Genomic DNA, 14,019 nt, shown 5'->3' on the forward strand with positions numbered 1-14,019 from the left:
GCCAGCCCTGCCCAGTGCGGATGGAGGCTTGTCACTCACAGTTCACAGAACAGGGTAAGCTCCAGCCTTACAGGCTCTCCTACAGCCCCACGTGGGAGGCAGGATGGGAGCGATACCCCAACACTGAGGGAAGAAAGACTTCTCTCCACAGTCCTCACAGACAGTACAGTCCTGTCCTACATGGGGACCACAAGGGAGGCCTGGAGCTGGTGGGTGTTCTGTTCAGGCTTCTGGAAACAGTGCAGTGGTCCTCAGGCCCATATGGCTCTGCTGGGCACCACAGCCGCTCTGAGAGCGTGCCTTCCAGCTGTGGTGCGTGCTGTGACTGCTCGCACTTGCAGTGGACTTTGGTCACTTCCCAAATCACTGAGCATCCTGTGGCCATCATCCCCCCGCCCACCGGCAGACTTGGGTTCCCAACAGGGCTCTGTCAGCTGTTGGGGAACCCTCTAGCACCTAGGGCTCATCCGCCTCAGGAAGCCATGCAGGCAGTGAGCATCCTTGAAGAACCCACAGCCTCCCTGTCTCCACTTCTGGGTCTGAAAGGCACTGTGTCAACAAGTGGAAACTGAAGCTTTCTAGATCCTTCCAAGTGTGCTGTTTGTCTGAGGTACTGCTCCCTTGGGCTTCACTGTGCTGGCCTGAAGTTCCCCACTGGCTTCAGGGCCTGCCCAGTCTTCCATTCCCTCCTGTACTGTGGTTTTGAAGATGGTCTCCTGTTGGGACTACCACACAGGCAGATGCACTGTTTCTTTGAAGTGAATTTTCCCTCTCAAGGACACTTTTTAGAATTGTAGGTACTTAATGGGTGGTATTAGTACATGAGGCCCTGGTTTCAATCCCCAGTACAGGAGAAAAAAAAAAAAAAGTGTTTCCTACTGTGATAAGGTAATGTGCCGCAGAAGAGTGTCCAGGGAAGTTTGATCCCTGCCTGCCTCGGATGAGCAGGCCATACAAGTGTCTGCTCATTTGAGTAAAAAGAACCAGGGCGCCACATACATTGAAAATGTCACAGGGAGACTAGCACATTTACAGAAATTGCTCAAACCCATTACTGAATATGGAAGGTATAGCCTCCAGCCTGGCCTAGTTTGTCACTGGCAAAAGTATCCAGAGGCCAGGAGCTAGCGGATGTTTGTGTTTTGAGTTCCTGGGAATGGAACCCAAGGCCTCTGGAAAATACTTCATCAGTGAGCTAAACACCCTGGTCCTAGGCAGATGTTCTCACAGGATCCACATTGCCTTAATTTAGAGGTTGTATTTTGGTTGTTGCTGAATAGCCTCGGAGAGCCTTCTTTTCTGGGAGTCCTTTGAGCATCTGGCTTTTAAACCACTTGAGCCATCTTTCCAGCTGAGTCCTTGGGAACTCTGCCCTGAGCCCACAGTGGTGGTACATACGTGTAATCCCGGTGCTCCAGAGGCTGGAGTGAGTTCAGGGCCTGCCTAGGCTATATAGTGAGACGGAGTCTCAAAGCAAAGCAAAGCAAAACAAACAAATAAATAAATAATAAAAGTCATACCTGAAAGGGTGCCATCTTCAGAAGCGTAGGACTGCGCGGAGCACAAGGGCCCTTGGGCTGACTTCCCACTGCCAGGCACCCGTGGTCCCTCAGGCACAGGGACGTTCCTGCCCAGTCCCCGTGGTCAGCCCGACCCATTCTGTCACCCCCGCTCTCCAGCGCGCTGCTTGTCTGCTTTTAGCGGGCTGGGGCTGAGGAGGCGTGCACTGGGGGGCAGTGTCCTTCAAATTAAGTAGCGGTGGCCAGGGCTGGCCCAGCGCAGTCGGGTCACGTGGGGCTGATAAAGCTGCGCGGGCAGGTGGGCTGAAGCCAGGTGCGGGCGCGCTCGCGGGGCGCTGCGCGGGGCTCCGCTCACTGTGCGGGCCGCGGGGGCGGGGCGGGGCGGGGCGGGGCGCGGCCAGGTTCGAATCCTCAGAGCGGACGGCCGGGGCGGCTGCTGGGGACGTGAGTCAGCATTGGCGGCGGCGGGCCCCGCGCGTGCCAGCCTGCTCCAGGCCGAGGGTCTTCCTTGCTCGGCGCTCCGCTCCCGCATCGGGCCTCCTGCCCTTCCCCAGGGGCGCGCCCGCCTCCCCCGGGCGCCTCTTCCCGGCGCTCGTCCTTGAGCCAGATGGGAGCCGCCAGGTCGGTACCCGGGATTTTGGGGCTGTGGAATGACGTGAGCGCAAGTGTCCTCCCTGGGAGCCTGTCTCTGTTGGGGCGTCTTCCCCGCGGGTCTTCCCCTCTCCTCCCTGGCGGCTTGTCCCGGGCTGGTGCTCCGCACTGCCCGAGTGCAGAGCAAGGTGCGCGGGCGGCTTAGTGCGCCTCTGGCCTGAGTCGGGGGAGGGTCTGCCACCCAGGAGGTTCTCTTCCTGCCCTGCCTGTAACTGTTGGTGTGTGTCTTGTCCCCTTGTGTCCCTGACCCCGGGGACTGCTGCCCCTTGTGAATGTGCTGTGTCATGCCGGGAACTGGTCGTGCCAGGGATATTACTCAGCAGCTCCCTGCTGGTTGCTCAGGCTGGGGCCTGACTCAGTCTCTGCAAAGAGCAGCTTCTGCCACAGGTTTCGGAGAGGACTGTGTGGGGGGCGCGTTGCTCCAATCCAGCTGCCCGTGTAGCCCCGCTGCCCTCAGTCTTCCTGCTTCAGCCTCCGCCGTGTGGGGACTACATGCATGCCACCATGCCTAGCTGTCCCTTCTCTTTGATGGAGACTCTGTGTCAGTGCTTTGCGGTCTTGATGGAGGGCCAGCTTACTTTAAGCTTTAAGGTGTCAGAATTTGTTGTTTTGAGCTCAGCTTAAAATGGTCCGTGGCTTAGTGGAAGAGGGTTTGCCTAACATACACAAATCTTGGGTTTGATCCAGGCACTCAAAGAAAATTAGAGCTGGAGAGAAATGTATGCTTTCTGCACAAGCATGAAATTCTGAGGGGGGAAGCTTAAGTTCAAATCTCCAGAGCTCACACAAACAGTCACACTTGCCTGTAACCCCAGTCTTGTAGGGGAGCAGAGACCTGGGAAAGCAATCGCTGGAGCTAATGGGAAAACAAAACCAAACAAGGATCAGTAAGAGACTCCAGCTCAGATAAGCAGGTGGAAGACTGCTGGAGCTGGACACTGACTTTCTACCAGGAACACTTAACTGCACAGCAGCAGGCAAGCACATGGAACACAGCAGGACCACAGAAACATGCATACAGCACACGTCCAGCATTACACATGCAAGCAAGAAGAGAGAGAAGCCACTGCGCCACTTGCTTATTGGGATTGCCCTCCTGTAAACTTTTTAAAATATTTATTTTTATTTATTTAACAGAGAAAGAGAGAGGAAGGGAGGAAGAGAGAATGAGAATGGGTGCGCCCACTTGTGCATCTGCCTAACGTAGGTCCTGGGGAATTGAACCGGGGTCCTTTGGCTTTGCAAGCAAACACGCCTTAACCGCTAAGCCATACCTCCAGCCCGGTCTGTAAAATTTTTAATAGTTGGATTTGTTTACTTGGCGAAAAAAAAAATTTTTTTTGAGGTAGGGTCTTACTCTTTAGCCTAGGCTGACCTGGAATTCACTATGTAGTCTCAGGATGACCTTGAACTCACAGTGATCCACCTACCTCTGCCTCCCAAGTGCTGGGATTAAAGGTGTGAACCACCATGCCCAGCCAACAATTTTTTTATGTTTTTTTTATTGACAACTTATATAATTATAGACAACAAACCATAATTCCCTCCTCCCCACTTTTATCTTCACAAATCTACTCTCTGTCATATCCCTACCCCTCTCAATTAGTCTCTCTTTTATTTTGATGTCATCATTATGGTTTTTGTTTTGTTTAGTTTCTCCCCCCTGAGCTAGGGGCTCATGCTGGCCATGTTGACCTGGGAACTCACTTTGTAGACCTAGGCTGGCCTCCTCCTTCTTCAGGCTCCCAAGTACTGGGCTTAAACACATGTACCAACATGCCCAGCTACACTTGGTCTAATTTTAACCAATGGTTAGAAGTTAGAGAAGCAGAGCTGGGCTATGGTGGTGCACAGGGCTAAGCCCAGTGGTGGCAGAGCCATCTGGAGTTTCACCTTTAGTTACGTAGTAAGTTAGAGACGAGCCTAGATAAAGTGACACCTTGTTTCAAAAAAAAAGAAAGAGAAAAGATGATCATCTGTGGACATGAGCCTTGTGTCTTTGGCTGCAGGGGGAGAAATGGCCTTGGTGATTGCAGGGGCACGGGGCAGCTGCTTGGTTCCCAGCAGGCCAGGCGTTGTGCACCTCCTTGGGTTTATGCATGTGCTGGTTGAGTGGCCTATGATTAACAACAGGCTTGTCTCACAGGTTCCGCCTTAGACCTTCGTCTTAGTGACATAAATATCGCATCCCTAGATAAAGATCTAGAAGAACAAGATGGCCGTGACCTTGGACTGACAGGTGAGTGCTGACTCGGAAGCTGCTTCAACTCCGTGCATGCTGTCTTGGTTTTTGTGGGGTGGGAGCCATCTGCCGGTCCCCCCTTGGAGTCTCCCCCATCTCTGCTGCCTGCTTCTGTGGCTCAGCTTTCTGCTGCTGCTTCAGTTTGCCTCCAGTTTAGCATTTGCCATGTTGCATAAAAGTGAGTGTGCTGCCAGGCGTGGTGGTGCATGCCTTTAATCCCAGCACTTGGGAGGCAGAGGTAGGAGGATCTCTGTGAGTTCAAGGCCATCCTGAGACTCCATAGTGAATTCCAGGTCAGCCTGGGCCTGAGTGAGACCCTACCTCGAAAAACCAAAAAAAAAAAAAAAAAAAAAAAAAGAATGTGCTCATGCATGTAATTTCCTTCATCCTGGAAGTTCCCCTTTTCTGTGATTTCAAAAGAAAGCAGACCACCTCAGAGGCCCCTAAAGGTTCTTCCAGCACCATGCCAGTGGATATCTGCTGGGACCCTGGGGGGAACCCTCCGGACCTGAGGGTTGGGAACTCTGCTGGCTGTACCCCTCTGGTAGTGCTTGCAGGCCTAGTCATGACCTTCTGAGGAGACCCCGCCCCCAGGTACCCTTGGTGTCCAACCGCTGACCTGTGGGGCTTGCGGGCCGCTGTCCCCACAGCCGAAGCCCTGCGTGCTCCCCTGCCGCCCCGCCCTTGCTCACTCTGCCCTCTCCATCCAGGTCCTAGGTCGCTGGCAGGCTCGGCACCCGTCACCATCCCAGGTTCCCTGCCCCGCTCGCCGTCCCTGCACTCATCCTCGTCCTTGTCCACCTCCCCCCTCAGCTCACTGTCCCAGTCCCTGTCGGGGCCGCTGGTCTCCTCGGCCATGACCCCCCCCCAGCAGCCGCCGCCCCTCCGCTCGGAGCCGACACTTGGCTCTACAACTTCATCTTTCAGCTCTTTAGGTGCGTGCCTGGGTGTGGGTCCTGGAATAGTTCTGTCCAGTCCTGTCCTGGACGTTCCTGGCTGCAGGCCATCTAACCTGTGTGTCTGAGAAAGAGGGACTGCCTCCCCCCAGAGTGACAGTGAGGTGGACAGATTTTGTGTGCTCCTTCTGCCAGGGCCAGCTGCCCACAGCCGGGCATTCCTACTGCTCTCTAGTCAAAGCTCCTTGCTTGCTCAGTGCCACGGGCCCTGTAATCTGTTATATGTAGAAGGTGCCTATTTCCAAATGTGTCCATCTTTTTTTTGAGGCAGCCCAACAGACTGGCCTTTTTTTTTTTTTTTTTTTTTTTTATGAGAGAGAGGGAGACAGCGCAAATTGGTGCACTAGGGCCTCTAGGCACTGTAATCAAACTCCAGACATACGTGCCACCTTGTGTGCATGTGTGACTTTGCATGCTTGTATCACCTTATGTCTGGCTTATATGGGATCTAGAGAGTAAAACATGGGTCTTTAGGCTTCACAGCAATGCACCCTAACTGCTAAGCTATCCCTCCAGCCCCACATGTGTCCATCTTAATCTCTAAGGACAATGGATGGCACCTTCAGAATTAAAGCTCTTCTGGCCCTGAAGAGTCTGGCTCTACCCAAAAGTGAGTCCTGATGCCTCCATGTGGGCCAGGAGTTCTGAGTACATTTTCCTTTTCTGTTAAACTCTCCAGGAGGGCTGGAGAGTTGGCTTAGCGGTTACGGCGCTTGCCTGCAAAACCTAACAACTCAAGTTCGATTCTCCAGTATCCACATAAAGCTAGATGCATAAAGTGGTGCATGCATCTGGAGTTTGTTTGCAGTGAATAGAGACATTTTCAAACACAGAGAATGGACCTTGGCACACCCTGTCTGTGCTTGCAAATAAAAATACAAAACTCCCCAAGGGATGATTGGGAGGTAGAAAGATGTAAGATGGGTGTGTCACTGTCAGCTTGTGCCTGCCCCTCAGGGACCTCTTGAGGCAGCTGGGCCTCACTAGGGAACTGGTCCAGGAATTAGGGCTGCAGCAGTCATGGATATGTGACTCATAGGGTATAGAGTTGGGGGGGGGGGTAGGGAAGTACCTGCAGACACCTCAGGCCTTAGCTGTTTATTACTGTCTCCCCTAAACTCAGGTCTAAATGGTGTTCCTGGGAGCATCTGGGACTTTGTCTCTGGCAGCTTCTCTCCTAGCCCATCCCCCATCCTGAACACTGGTCCCTCAGCCTCCTCAAGTGCAAGTCCAAACAGTGCAGAGTTGGCTCGGGTCAGAAGGCAGCTGGATGAAGCCAAGAGAAAGATTCGACAGTGGGAAGAGTCATGGCAGCAGGTAAAGCAGGTGAGTTTAGGGAGAGAGGGGCTGGTTGTGCAGGGGCATGGGTGAAGTGTGTGAAAGGCCAGACCCGGCTGCCCCTGCATGACAGCTTGGGTTTCAGGCATGTGACGCATGGCAGCGAGAGGCTCAGGAAGCCAAAGAGCGCGCCCGTGTGGCTGACAGTGACCGGCAGCTGGCTCTGCAGAGGAAAGAGGAGGTGGAGGCCCAGGTTAAGCAGCTGCAGGAGGAACTCGAGGGCCTGGGCCTGTCCTCGCTACCTGGGCTACGGAGCTTCAGTGACATCAGCGACATCCCTCTTCCCAAGCTGCATTCCCTGCAGAGCCAGTTGCGCCTGGACTTGGAAGCTGTGGACGGGGTAAGTGCTGACCAGCAGCGGCTGTGACCTCGGGAGAGAGCAGAGGGGAGTCTGGCTGGTGAGGGTCCTGAGACTCCACTGTGCCTTTGGTACCCTAACCCTCACCTGCTTCCCAGGCACCCTCTCTCCTGGCAGGCTAGTTCCTGCTTTCCTTTCTGGAATTTTCCACCTTTGCTCTCTTGCTCCCCTTTGCCAGCAAGCAGGAGTCCACACCTGTGAAGGTGGCCAGTGGTTCCCAGCTAGTCCTGGGCCCACCTGATAGCCTGTTCCCCTCTGGTGGGTCTGCACACTGTTGTCTGTTCTTGCAGAGGTCCAGGTCCTTCCTGCCCCTCTTGTCTTGCACTCAGCTCAGTCAGAGACTGCTTTCATGCCAGCTCATCCCCATTGGGCCCTCTGGAATGATCCAGAACTCTGCCTCTGGTACTGCTGCCTTCCATCGACCACAGCCAAAACCCAGCCTCCATGGCACAGCTTCTTTGGCTTTGGTCACTCTCAGTGGGAAGAACCCATCCGCTGGCCCTTTGCCATGGATCCAGTTGGAAGGAAAGTGTCTTCCTCCTAACAGTTCTTCCCTGTGGGCTTCTGGCTGTGTTCACCTCAGGCCTGACACACTAGGCATCTTTGACCCAGTCACTGTAGGTGGTAGCCATTGTTCTGGGATACCATCATGTTGGGTAGGTGGCATTGGACTTTTGGCTTCACTGACCACCTCTGTCCCACAGGTGATTTTCCAGCTCCGTGCCAAGCAATGTGTGGCTTGCCAGGAGGGGCCCCACGACACCACCCTACGGCCCTGCCAACACCATGTTCTGTGTGAGCCGTGTGCAGCAAGTGCACCAGAGTGTCCCTACTGCAAAGGACAGCCACTCCCATGGTGACCAGAAGCAGGCCCCTTCTGGTGAGCAGTGCAGAGGCTGCCCTTTGCCATGTGCCACCAAGTGTAATGACTCGCCTACAGTGCCACCAATGTCAGGATGTGAGTTCATGCCACACTGTACACCCAACGGCCTTTTGTATTACTTTTTCTTATCCACCGTGTCCTACCAACGGTGTCAAGGTATTCTCAAAAACTTTAGAAGCACCATTGAACCCACACACCTAGCCCCTGGGCAGGTGAAATGTGCTTGGTGCCCCAGTCCTGATGCTGCTGTGGCCAGGCGAGTGGGGGGCCGGGTCTTGTCAAAGCACTTTGTAAACCGAGAAATTTAGTTAGATGTTATAAATTGTATAAGCTGCTTTCTAGGTTCGTGTTTTTTAATATGCGATAACATGAAGCTTTATAAGTGTACTGTGAACTTGAAGTTTCATATTAGTTTGTTGTTAACTCATAACTATGTTAAGATTTCATATTCTGAAACTACTTAAGAAATGAACATTATCTAGTCGTGAGGAAGACCTAGGATTTTTACATTTTCAAATTAAGTGCAAATAGTATTTATAAGCAGAGTGGTTATTGCAATACATATATGCATTTAGATGTTTTTAATTTTATGAGAGGAACTAATTTTCCTAAACATGTATAGGTGCACATGTGGTTGGAGTTTTATATTCCAGTATTGTGGGGTGAAATTGAGTGCCACCGTGCACTTATGTGATCCATGGCCACTTCTTCTAAGTGCCTGTGCCTTGCAAAAGAAGTGAAGGAAATGGTTCATTTGGTTTTGTTTTCTCCCTTGAATGACGCTTTCACAGTAATGACAAACACAGCAGATGGACCAGACATAAGAGGACTGAGATTCACTCGGAAAGGCGCTGTGTTCCGCTATCTGTAATGGCAACGGTGCTTTGTAGCTTCAGAGCTGCCTGTGGCATCTCAGCTTGCCCTCAGAGAGGTGAGCTGGAGACTTCTGGAGTCTGTCACACTCGATGACCGTCCACGCCTCAGCGATGGGGGTGATGGCCAGCAGCAGTATAGAGTTCAGGCGACAGTGTTAGCTGACACTTGACACCTGACCTACATATTCAGTTATTATCAATGTGACCAGTGAGGTGCCTCCAGCTCGGCAGCCCCATTCCTGAGATGACACAAGGTCTCCCACAGCCTGGCCTCAGGTTCATGGCACAAATTCTGAGAATGTGTCCAGGGTGATGACTTGAGCCCTCTCTGGTCAGGATTTGGACTGTCCCTGGGAGTCTAGGGAGAACAGACCCTGCCCTTGGCAGCATCTGGGCAGAGCAATGTGTCCTGACTGCAGGCTCTGGCCAGGCCTAGAAGTGGCTGGCAGGCTCTCCTCTCCTGTGGCTTTGCCAAAGACTTTTAATAGGATTTTTTTAAAGTGCAAAGTGACTAGGTAAAACATTTTTATCAGTGACCAAATTAGAATGTATTTAATATAGTAGGAGTTTAAGAGCATTTTTTAATATAAGAAACTGATAGAAAAACTCATGACTTTGAAAGAAAAGGATTGACATTCCGCAGCTAGTCCACTACTAAAGGTAACTATTGACCCAGTTTAGTGATGATCTTGTTTTTAATTGTTGTGATAATGATTTATTAGCTCAGTACCTAGGAATTGGGTATATTTTGTGCTACTGTTATCATGGTTTAAGGTTATTTTTATTAATATTTATGCACTTGTTTCCGTGTCAGGCCTTTGGTCTCCTCTCAGGTGACAGGACAGTTACTGGTATATCTCACCTGGACATGTTCAAATTGTAACGGTTACAAGCATTAGATATGTATAAGCTAATCTGGTTGGTGCCTCCTGGGGAGCTTGGCCAGAGCTCATTCCCAGGGCTAACCCTCCAGGCTGGGGTGGTGGCAGTTAAGGGGTTGCCAAGTGACAGTTAAGATCCCATACAAGCTTACCCCAAGCCCCTGCTCTTCTAGGACCAGGCTAAGGACAGGTATGCAGGAGAAAGACCAAAGAACTGCCCAGGGCAGTGCAGAAGGGCAAGACCCTAGGGGCTGTGGCTGATCTTTGCTGCATGGGGTCAATAAAGTGAGCGATGAGGGACAGAGGTCGGGCCTGGGTTAGGCGCTGAGGCTCTGTGGTGTCCAGTTTGCCACTGTTCTGTTACCTGTTGTCTTTTGATTCTCTATTACTGAATATTCACAGTAAATGATAGTGTCAGTCTATGTTCCTGGTTGGCAGCCCTTCACAGGCGTGGATGCTTGTATGGATTAATTTATGGAAGCCCCCATGTGTGTTTGTTTTCAGCCTTTAGTTGAGAATGTTATGTGAATGGAATTTTCTTAAACCAGAAGGAAATATTTATAATGCATACTCATTTACTTGTAGTGAATTGTTTAAAGTTGTTAACACTTGTTTAAATTTTTTTTACACTATAGCATTTATGCAATGGTTTACAGAATTCATGAAATTATTTTTTATCAGTCTGGGAATTAAAACTTTGAGTCTATTTTGTCTCTGAGCACATCTTTATTTTGCATGGTCCTGCCTGGCCTGGAAGGTGCCAGAAGGAGCCACATCTTCACCACAGCTCCTTTCTGTGCACTGAGGGCCACACTTGGCTACTGTGCTGAAGGAGACATGTGACTGGCCATTTCTTTGTCCCTTATGGCTACTCGGATCACAAGCTATTCCCACGCAGTCCTGGGTCACCTCGCAGCTGCTCTGAAGTTACACCTATGGGAGGCTGCTGGCCCAGGTGCTTAGCATGGGGGTTTTCTGCCAAAACAGTGGTAGGTGAGGATCAGGCCCTGTAGCTGAGGGCCCCAGAGCAGCTTGGGGCTTGGCAGGGCATACACACCAACCTGTGGGCTGTGCATGGGGGATGCCATGCTGGTCGAGCAGACTGGTCAGTCTTTGTACCTCATCTGACAGTTCCACGTGGGCCTGGACAAGTGGGTCAGCCGAGTCAGCCCTGGTAGGAGGTTGCAGGACCAGGGATCGCTGTGGTTTTCTGGACCTCCCACCAACACTGTACCTTTCTGCAGCTTTCCAGGGTCTCAAACCCCAGGCTCTTGGACCCTCCATCATGCTGGGTGAGGTGGCTTTCTCCTGGAGCCCTTAAGTAGCCAGCATCCTCAAAAAGTGCTCTTAGCAACTTCTCATAGCCCTGATGGGGGAAGAGGCAAAAGGAGCACCTGGTGGTGTTGGCAGGTGTGCCCCCCTCAAGCATGCACTCACCTGGGGGGTGATCAGTTCATCTGCCAGGTCCTGTTCCACCTGGTCCCAGCGCTGCTGCAGCACTTCCGGCAGGGTTGGGTACACTGGAGATCAACATGAGCCGGAAGTGGAGACTCCTACACACCTACCCCTCCCTCCCTCTTACCCCAGCCTCACTGGGTCCTACCTAACAAAGAGTGCGGGTGACAGACCAAAGGAGTCTCAAATGTCAGTGCATAGACACAGGTGCTTGGCTCGGACACATGGGCCAGTTGGTTGCTTTTTCCACAGGTGAGCTCCACCTGGAACAGAACCTCAGGAGTGGGTGGCTAGGAACAGGAGGCCGAGGTCCTCTGCCACCCACATGCCCCAAGGCTCACCTTGCTCTGCCGGCTCCGAGAGCGGCAAGAGTCGCCGTCACTCATCCACATGCCCGCGAAGGTGTTGTTGATGATTTCCCATTCGTGCCAAATGCTGGGGAGGGGCAGGGGGGTGACACAGGGGCCGAGGGGATAGAGCCACCGCCCCTGCCCCACTCACCCAAGGATCCCACTGTAGGCATTCCAGCGGAAGGTCTGCTCGTGCTGGGTCACGTTGTGGAAAGGGCAGAACTCGTACTTGTACCTGGAGGCAAAGGGGTGTCAAGGGCTCCCCAAGCCAGGTGTGCCCACCTGCCTGCATGCTTCACACTCACGTGGACTCCACCAGGCTGAAGCACTTGCCAGACAGTCTGAAGAGGTGTGCAGGTCCTGGGGAAGACAGTGTCACATGGAGTTTAGTGCAGGTGGAAACCCATGCTGCCCCCAAAGCAGAAGCCAGGGTAGGTAAAACAGCACTGACCTGAAAGGCCAGGAAGCCCCAAGCTCCTGTCCCCATTAAACTGGGAACCACTGGATGCTGACTGACCTAACCTTTGGGGCCTCACAGCTCCCTACAGGGTGCAGGACAGGTTCTGTGGAATCTCCACACCTGTCCCCGTGGCGGGGAGCTCCTCTGTCTGTGGTACTCAGAACTACTTGCTGCTCAGCCCATCCAGCTTTCAGCAAGAGCTGCAGACCAAAGGGAACACAGAGTTTTGGGGATGCTCCCCCAGACATCTACAGACCAGGGAAGGAGGAGAAAACTGGGTGAGATTTGGGTAAGTTAAGAAAAAGCCATGTGTGCAAGAATGAGTAAGTGCACAGCTCAGGAGGACTGGCTCCAAAGCTCAGACCAAGTCTGCAAAGATGGCCGACAGCGGCCAAAAAACTACACGGCATACAAAGCAATAGGAAGACATGTTCGATTCCCTGGGGCAAAGCAACAAGTCAGTGAGGAATTCTTTTTTTATTTTTATTTTTTAAATTTTTGATCTTTCCAGGTAGGGTCTTACTCTAGCCCAGGTTGACCTGGAATTCACTATGTAGTCTCAGGGTGGCCTTGAACTCATGGCAGTCCTACCTCTGTCTCCCCAGTGCTGGGATTAAAGGCATGCCGTCACCATGCCCGGCTTTAGTGAGGAATTCTACATCCAGGAAAACTGTCCTTCCAAAATGAGATGAGGGCTGGAGAGATGGCTTATTGGTTAAGGTGATTGCCTGTGTAGCCTAAGCACTCAGGTTTGATTCCCCAGTACCCACGTAAGGCAGATGCACAAGGTGGCGCATATGTCTGGAATGTGTGTGCAGTGGATGGAGGCCCTGGAACGCCCATCCTCTTACCTGCCCCCACCTTGCAAATAATTTTTTTTTAAAATTGAGGTATTATTCAGACATGGTGGTACATGTTTTTAATCCCAGCACTCGGGAGGCAGAGGGATCACTGTGAGTTCAAGGCCAGCCTGTGACTACAAGAATGAGTTCCCAGTCAGCCTAGCTAGGAGTTGAGACCGCATCTCGAAAAAAAAATCAATCAAAAGTGGAGGGGGACCTGGAGGAACGAGTACTGTGCGTGCTTACGTTTTAAAAGTTCTGATGTTGTGTGCACGCTTGTTACATCATCATGGCAAGACCACCATCTGTCAACATGAAATGCCCTTTCTAAAATCTGTCTGTCTCTGCCTTGAGAATGGAGGATTTCATCCATTTACATTTGAAGTAATTACTTTAAATTTTTTTATTTTATTTACTTGACAGTAAGGTGTAGAGAGAGGAGGAGGGAATGGGCACGCCAGGACTTTCAGCCGCTGCAAACGAACGAACTCCAGATGCATGCGCCACCTTGTCACTTTTAAAACATTTGAAAAAATTTTTTTAAGGAGCTGGGCGTGGTGGCGCACGCCTTTAATCCCAGCGCTCGGGAGGTAGAGGTAGAAGGATCGCTATGAGTTCGGGGTCACCCTGAGGCTACATAGTGAATTCCAGGTCAGCTTGGGCTGCAATGAGACCCTACCTCGAAAAAACAAACACAAAAACCCCACAAAAGCTAGGGAGGTAGCTCACTGTTAAGAGTACGTATCTAGCAGGCTTCTGGTTTGAATCGCCTACAAAGCGCCCTTGAACATTCCCAAGACGGCAAACGGACGCGCCGTCAGCACCCCGGCCAGCTCCCGCGCTTACCGGACACCGGGGAAGGCTCCCTCTTGGGCTGGAGGCGGCTGGTCTGCGGCAGGAACGGATTGTTCAGCCTAGGAGGACCGAGGAGGGCGTCAGGGTCGGGGGCCGGCTGCGGGCCCGCGCCTCCCCGGCGTGCCGGGCGCTCACCCGAACGTGTTGGGTTCCTCCACCACCTTCATCTTGGCGGCGCGTGCCGAGGCCGGCCCTGCGGAGAGCGAGGCGGTGAGCGGCGGGCGGGGCACACCGGGTGGGGGGGACCCCCTCCCCGCGGGGCTCAAGAGTCACCGACCGCGCGCCGCCGGCCCCAGCAGCAGCAGCACCTGCACCACGCAGCCCAGCCGCGCCGCCATCGCTCTCGCGATGAG

The 14,019-nt window shown here is 52.6% G+C and overlaps 2 protein-coding genes across 5 annotated transcripts in view; one reads left to right on the forward strand and one right to left on the reverse strand.

The window, feature by feature from the left end:
- The window catches only part of Unkl (unk like zinc finger), a 41,358-nt gene extending 30,948 nt beyond the window's left edge, over window positions 1–10,410 (forward strand). For all 4 annotated transcript variants that reach the window (XM_045161497.1, XM_045161500.1, XM_045161498.1 and 1 more), the window contains exons 11-15: window positions 4,318–4,410; window positions 5,124–5,348; window positions 6,493–6,695; window positions 6,793–7,047; window positions 7,770–10,410. In XM_045161497.1, coding sequence (XP_045017432.1) covers window positions 4,318–4,410; window positions 5,124–5,348; window positions 6,493–6,695; window positions 6,793–7,047; window positions 7,770–7,925 — 932 coding nt within the window. In that variant the 3' untranslated portion in view covers window positions 7,926–10,410. The remainder of the gene's footprint in view (window positions 1–4,317; window positions 4,411–5,123; window positions 5,349–6,492; window positions 6,696–6,792; window positions 7,048–7,769) is intronic.
- Gnptg (N-acetylglucosamine-1-phosphate transferase subunit gamma) lies at window positions 10,260–14,004 on the reverse strand. Its single transcript, XM_004651975.2, has 11 exons — window positions 13,944–14,004; window positions 13,802–13,859; window positions 13,658–13,725; window positions 11,815–11,869; window positions 11,661–11,744; window positions 11,501–11,594; window positions 11,308–11,422; window positions 11,142–11,224; window positions 10,939–11,070; window positions 10,766–10,847; window positions 10,260–10,679 (listed from the first exon to the last, which is right to left on the reverse strand). Exons 1-11 carry the CDS (start codon window positions 14,002–14,004, stop codon window positions 10,582–10,584), a joined length of 930 nt encoding a protein of 309 aa, XP_004652032.2. The 3' UTR covers window positions 10,260–10,581.
- Window positions 14,005–14,019: the final 15 nt, after the last annotated feature.

This window comes from Jaculus jaculus, chromosome 11 (genome assembly GCF_020740685.1).
Source record: "Jaculus jaculus isolate mJacJac1 chromosome 11, mJacJac1.mat.Y.cur, whole genome shotgun sequence".
NCBI lineage: Eukaryota > Metazoa > Chordata > Mammalia > Rodentia > Dipodidae > Jaculus > Jaculus jaculus.

What these genes read in the sequence shown, in the direction of transcription:
- Gnptg (XM_004651975.2), bottom strand. Translation starts at nt 14,004, where the DNA reads ATGGCGGCGCGGCTGGGCTGCGTGGTGCAGGTGCTGCTGCTGCTGGGG. An exon ending in GCTGGGGCCGGCGGCGCGCG is followed by an intron (nt 13,860 to 13,943) that starts GTCGGTGACTCT and finishes CGCTCTCCGCAG; the next exon opens with GGCCGGCCTCGGCACGCGCC. An exon ending in GCCTACAGTGGGATCCTTGG is followed by an intron (nt 11,595 to 11,660) that starts GTGAGTGGGGCA and finishes GCCCCTCCCCAG; the next exon opens with CATTTGGCACGAATGGGAAA.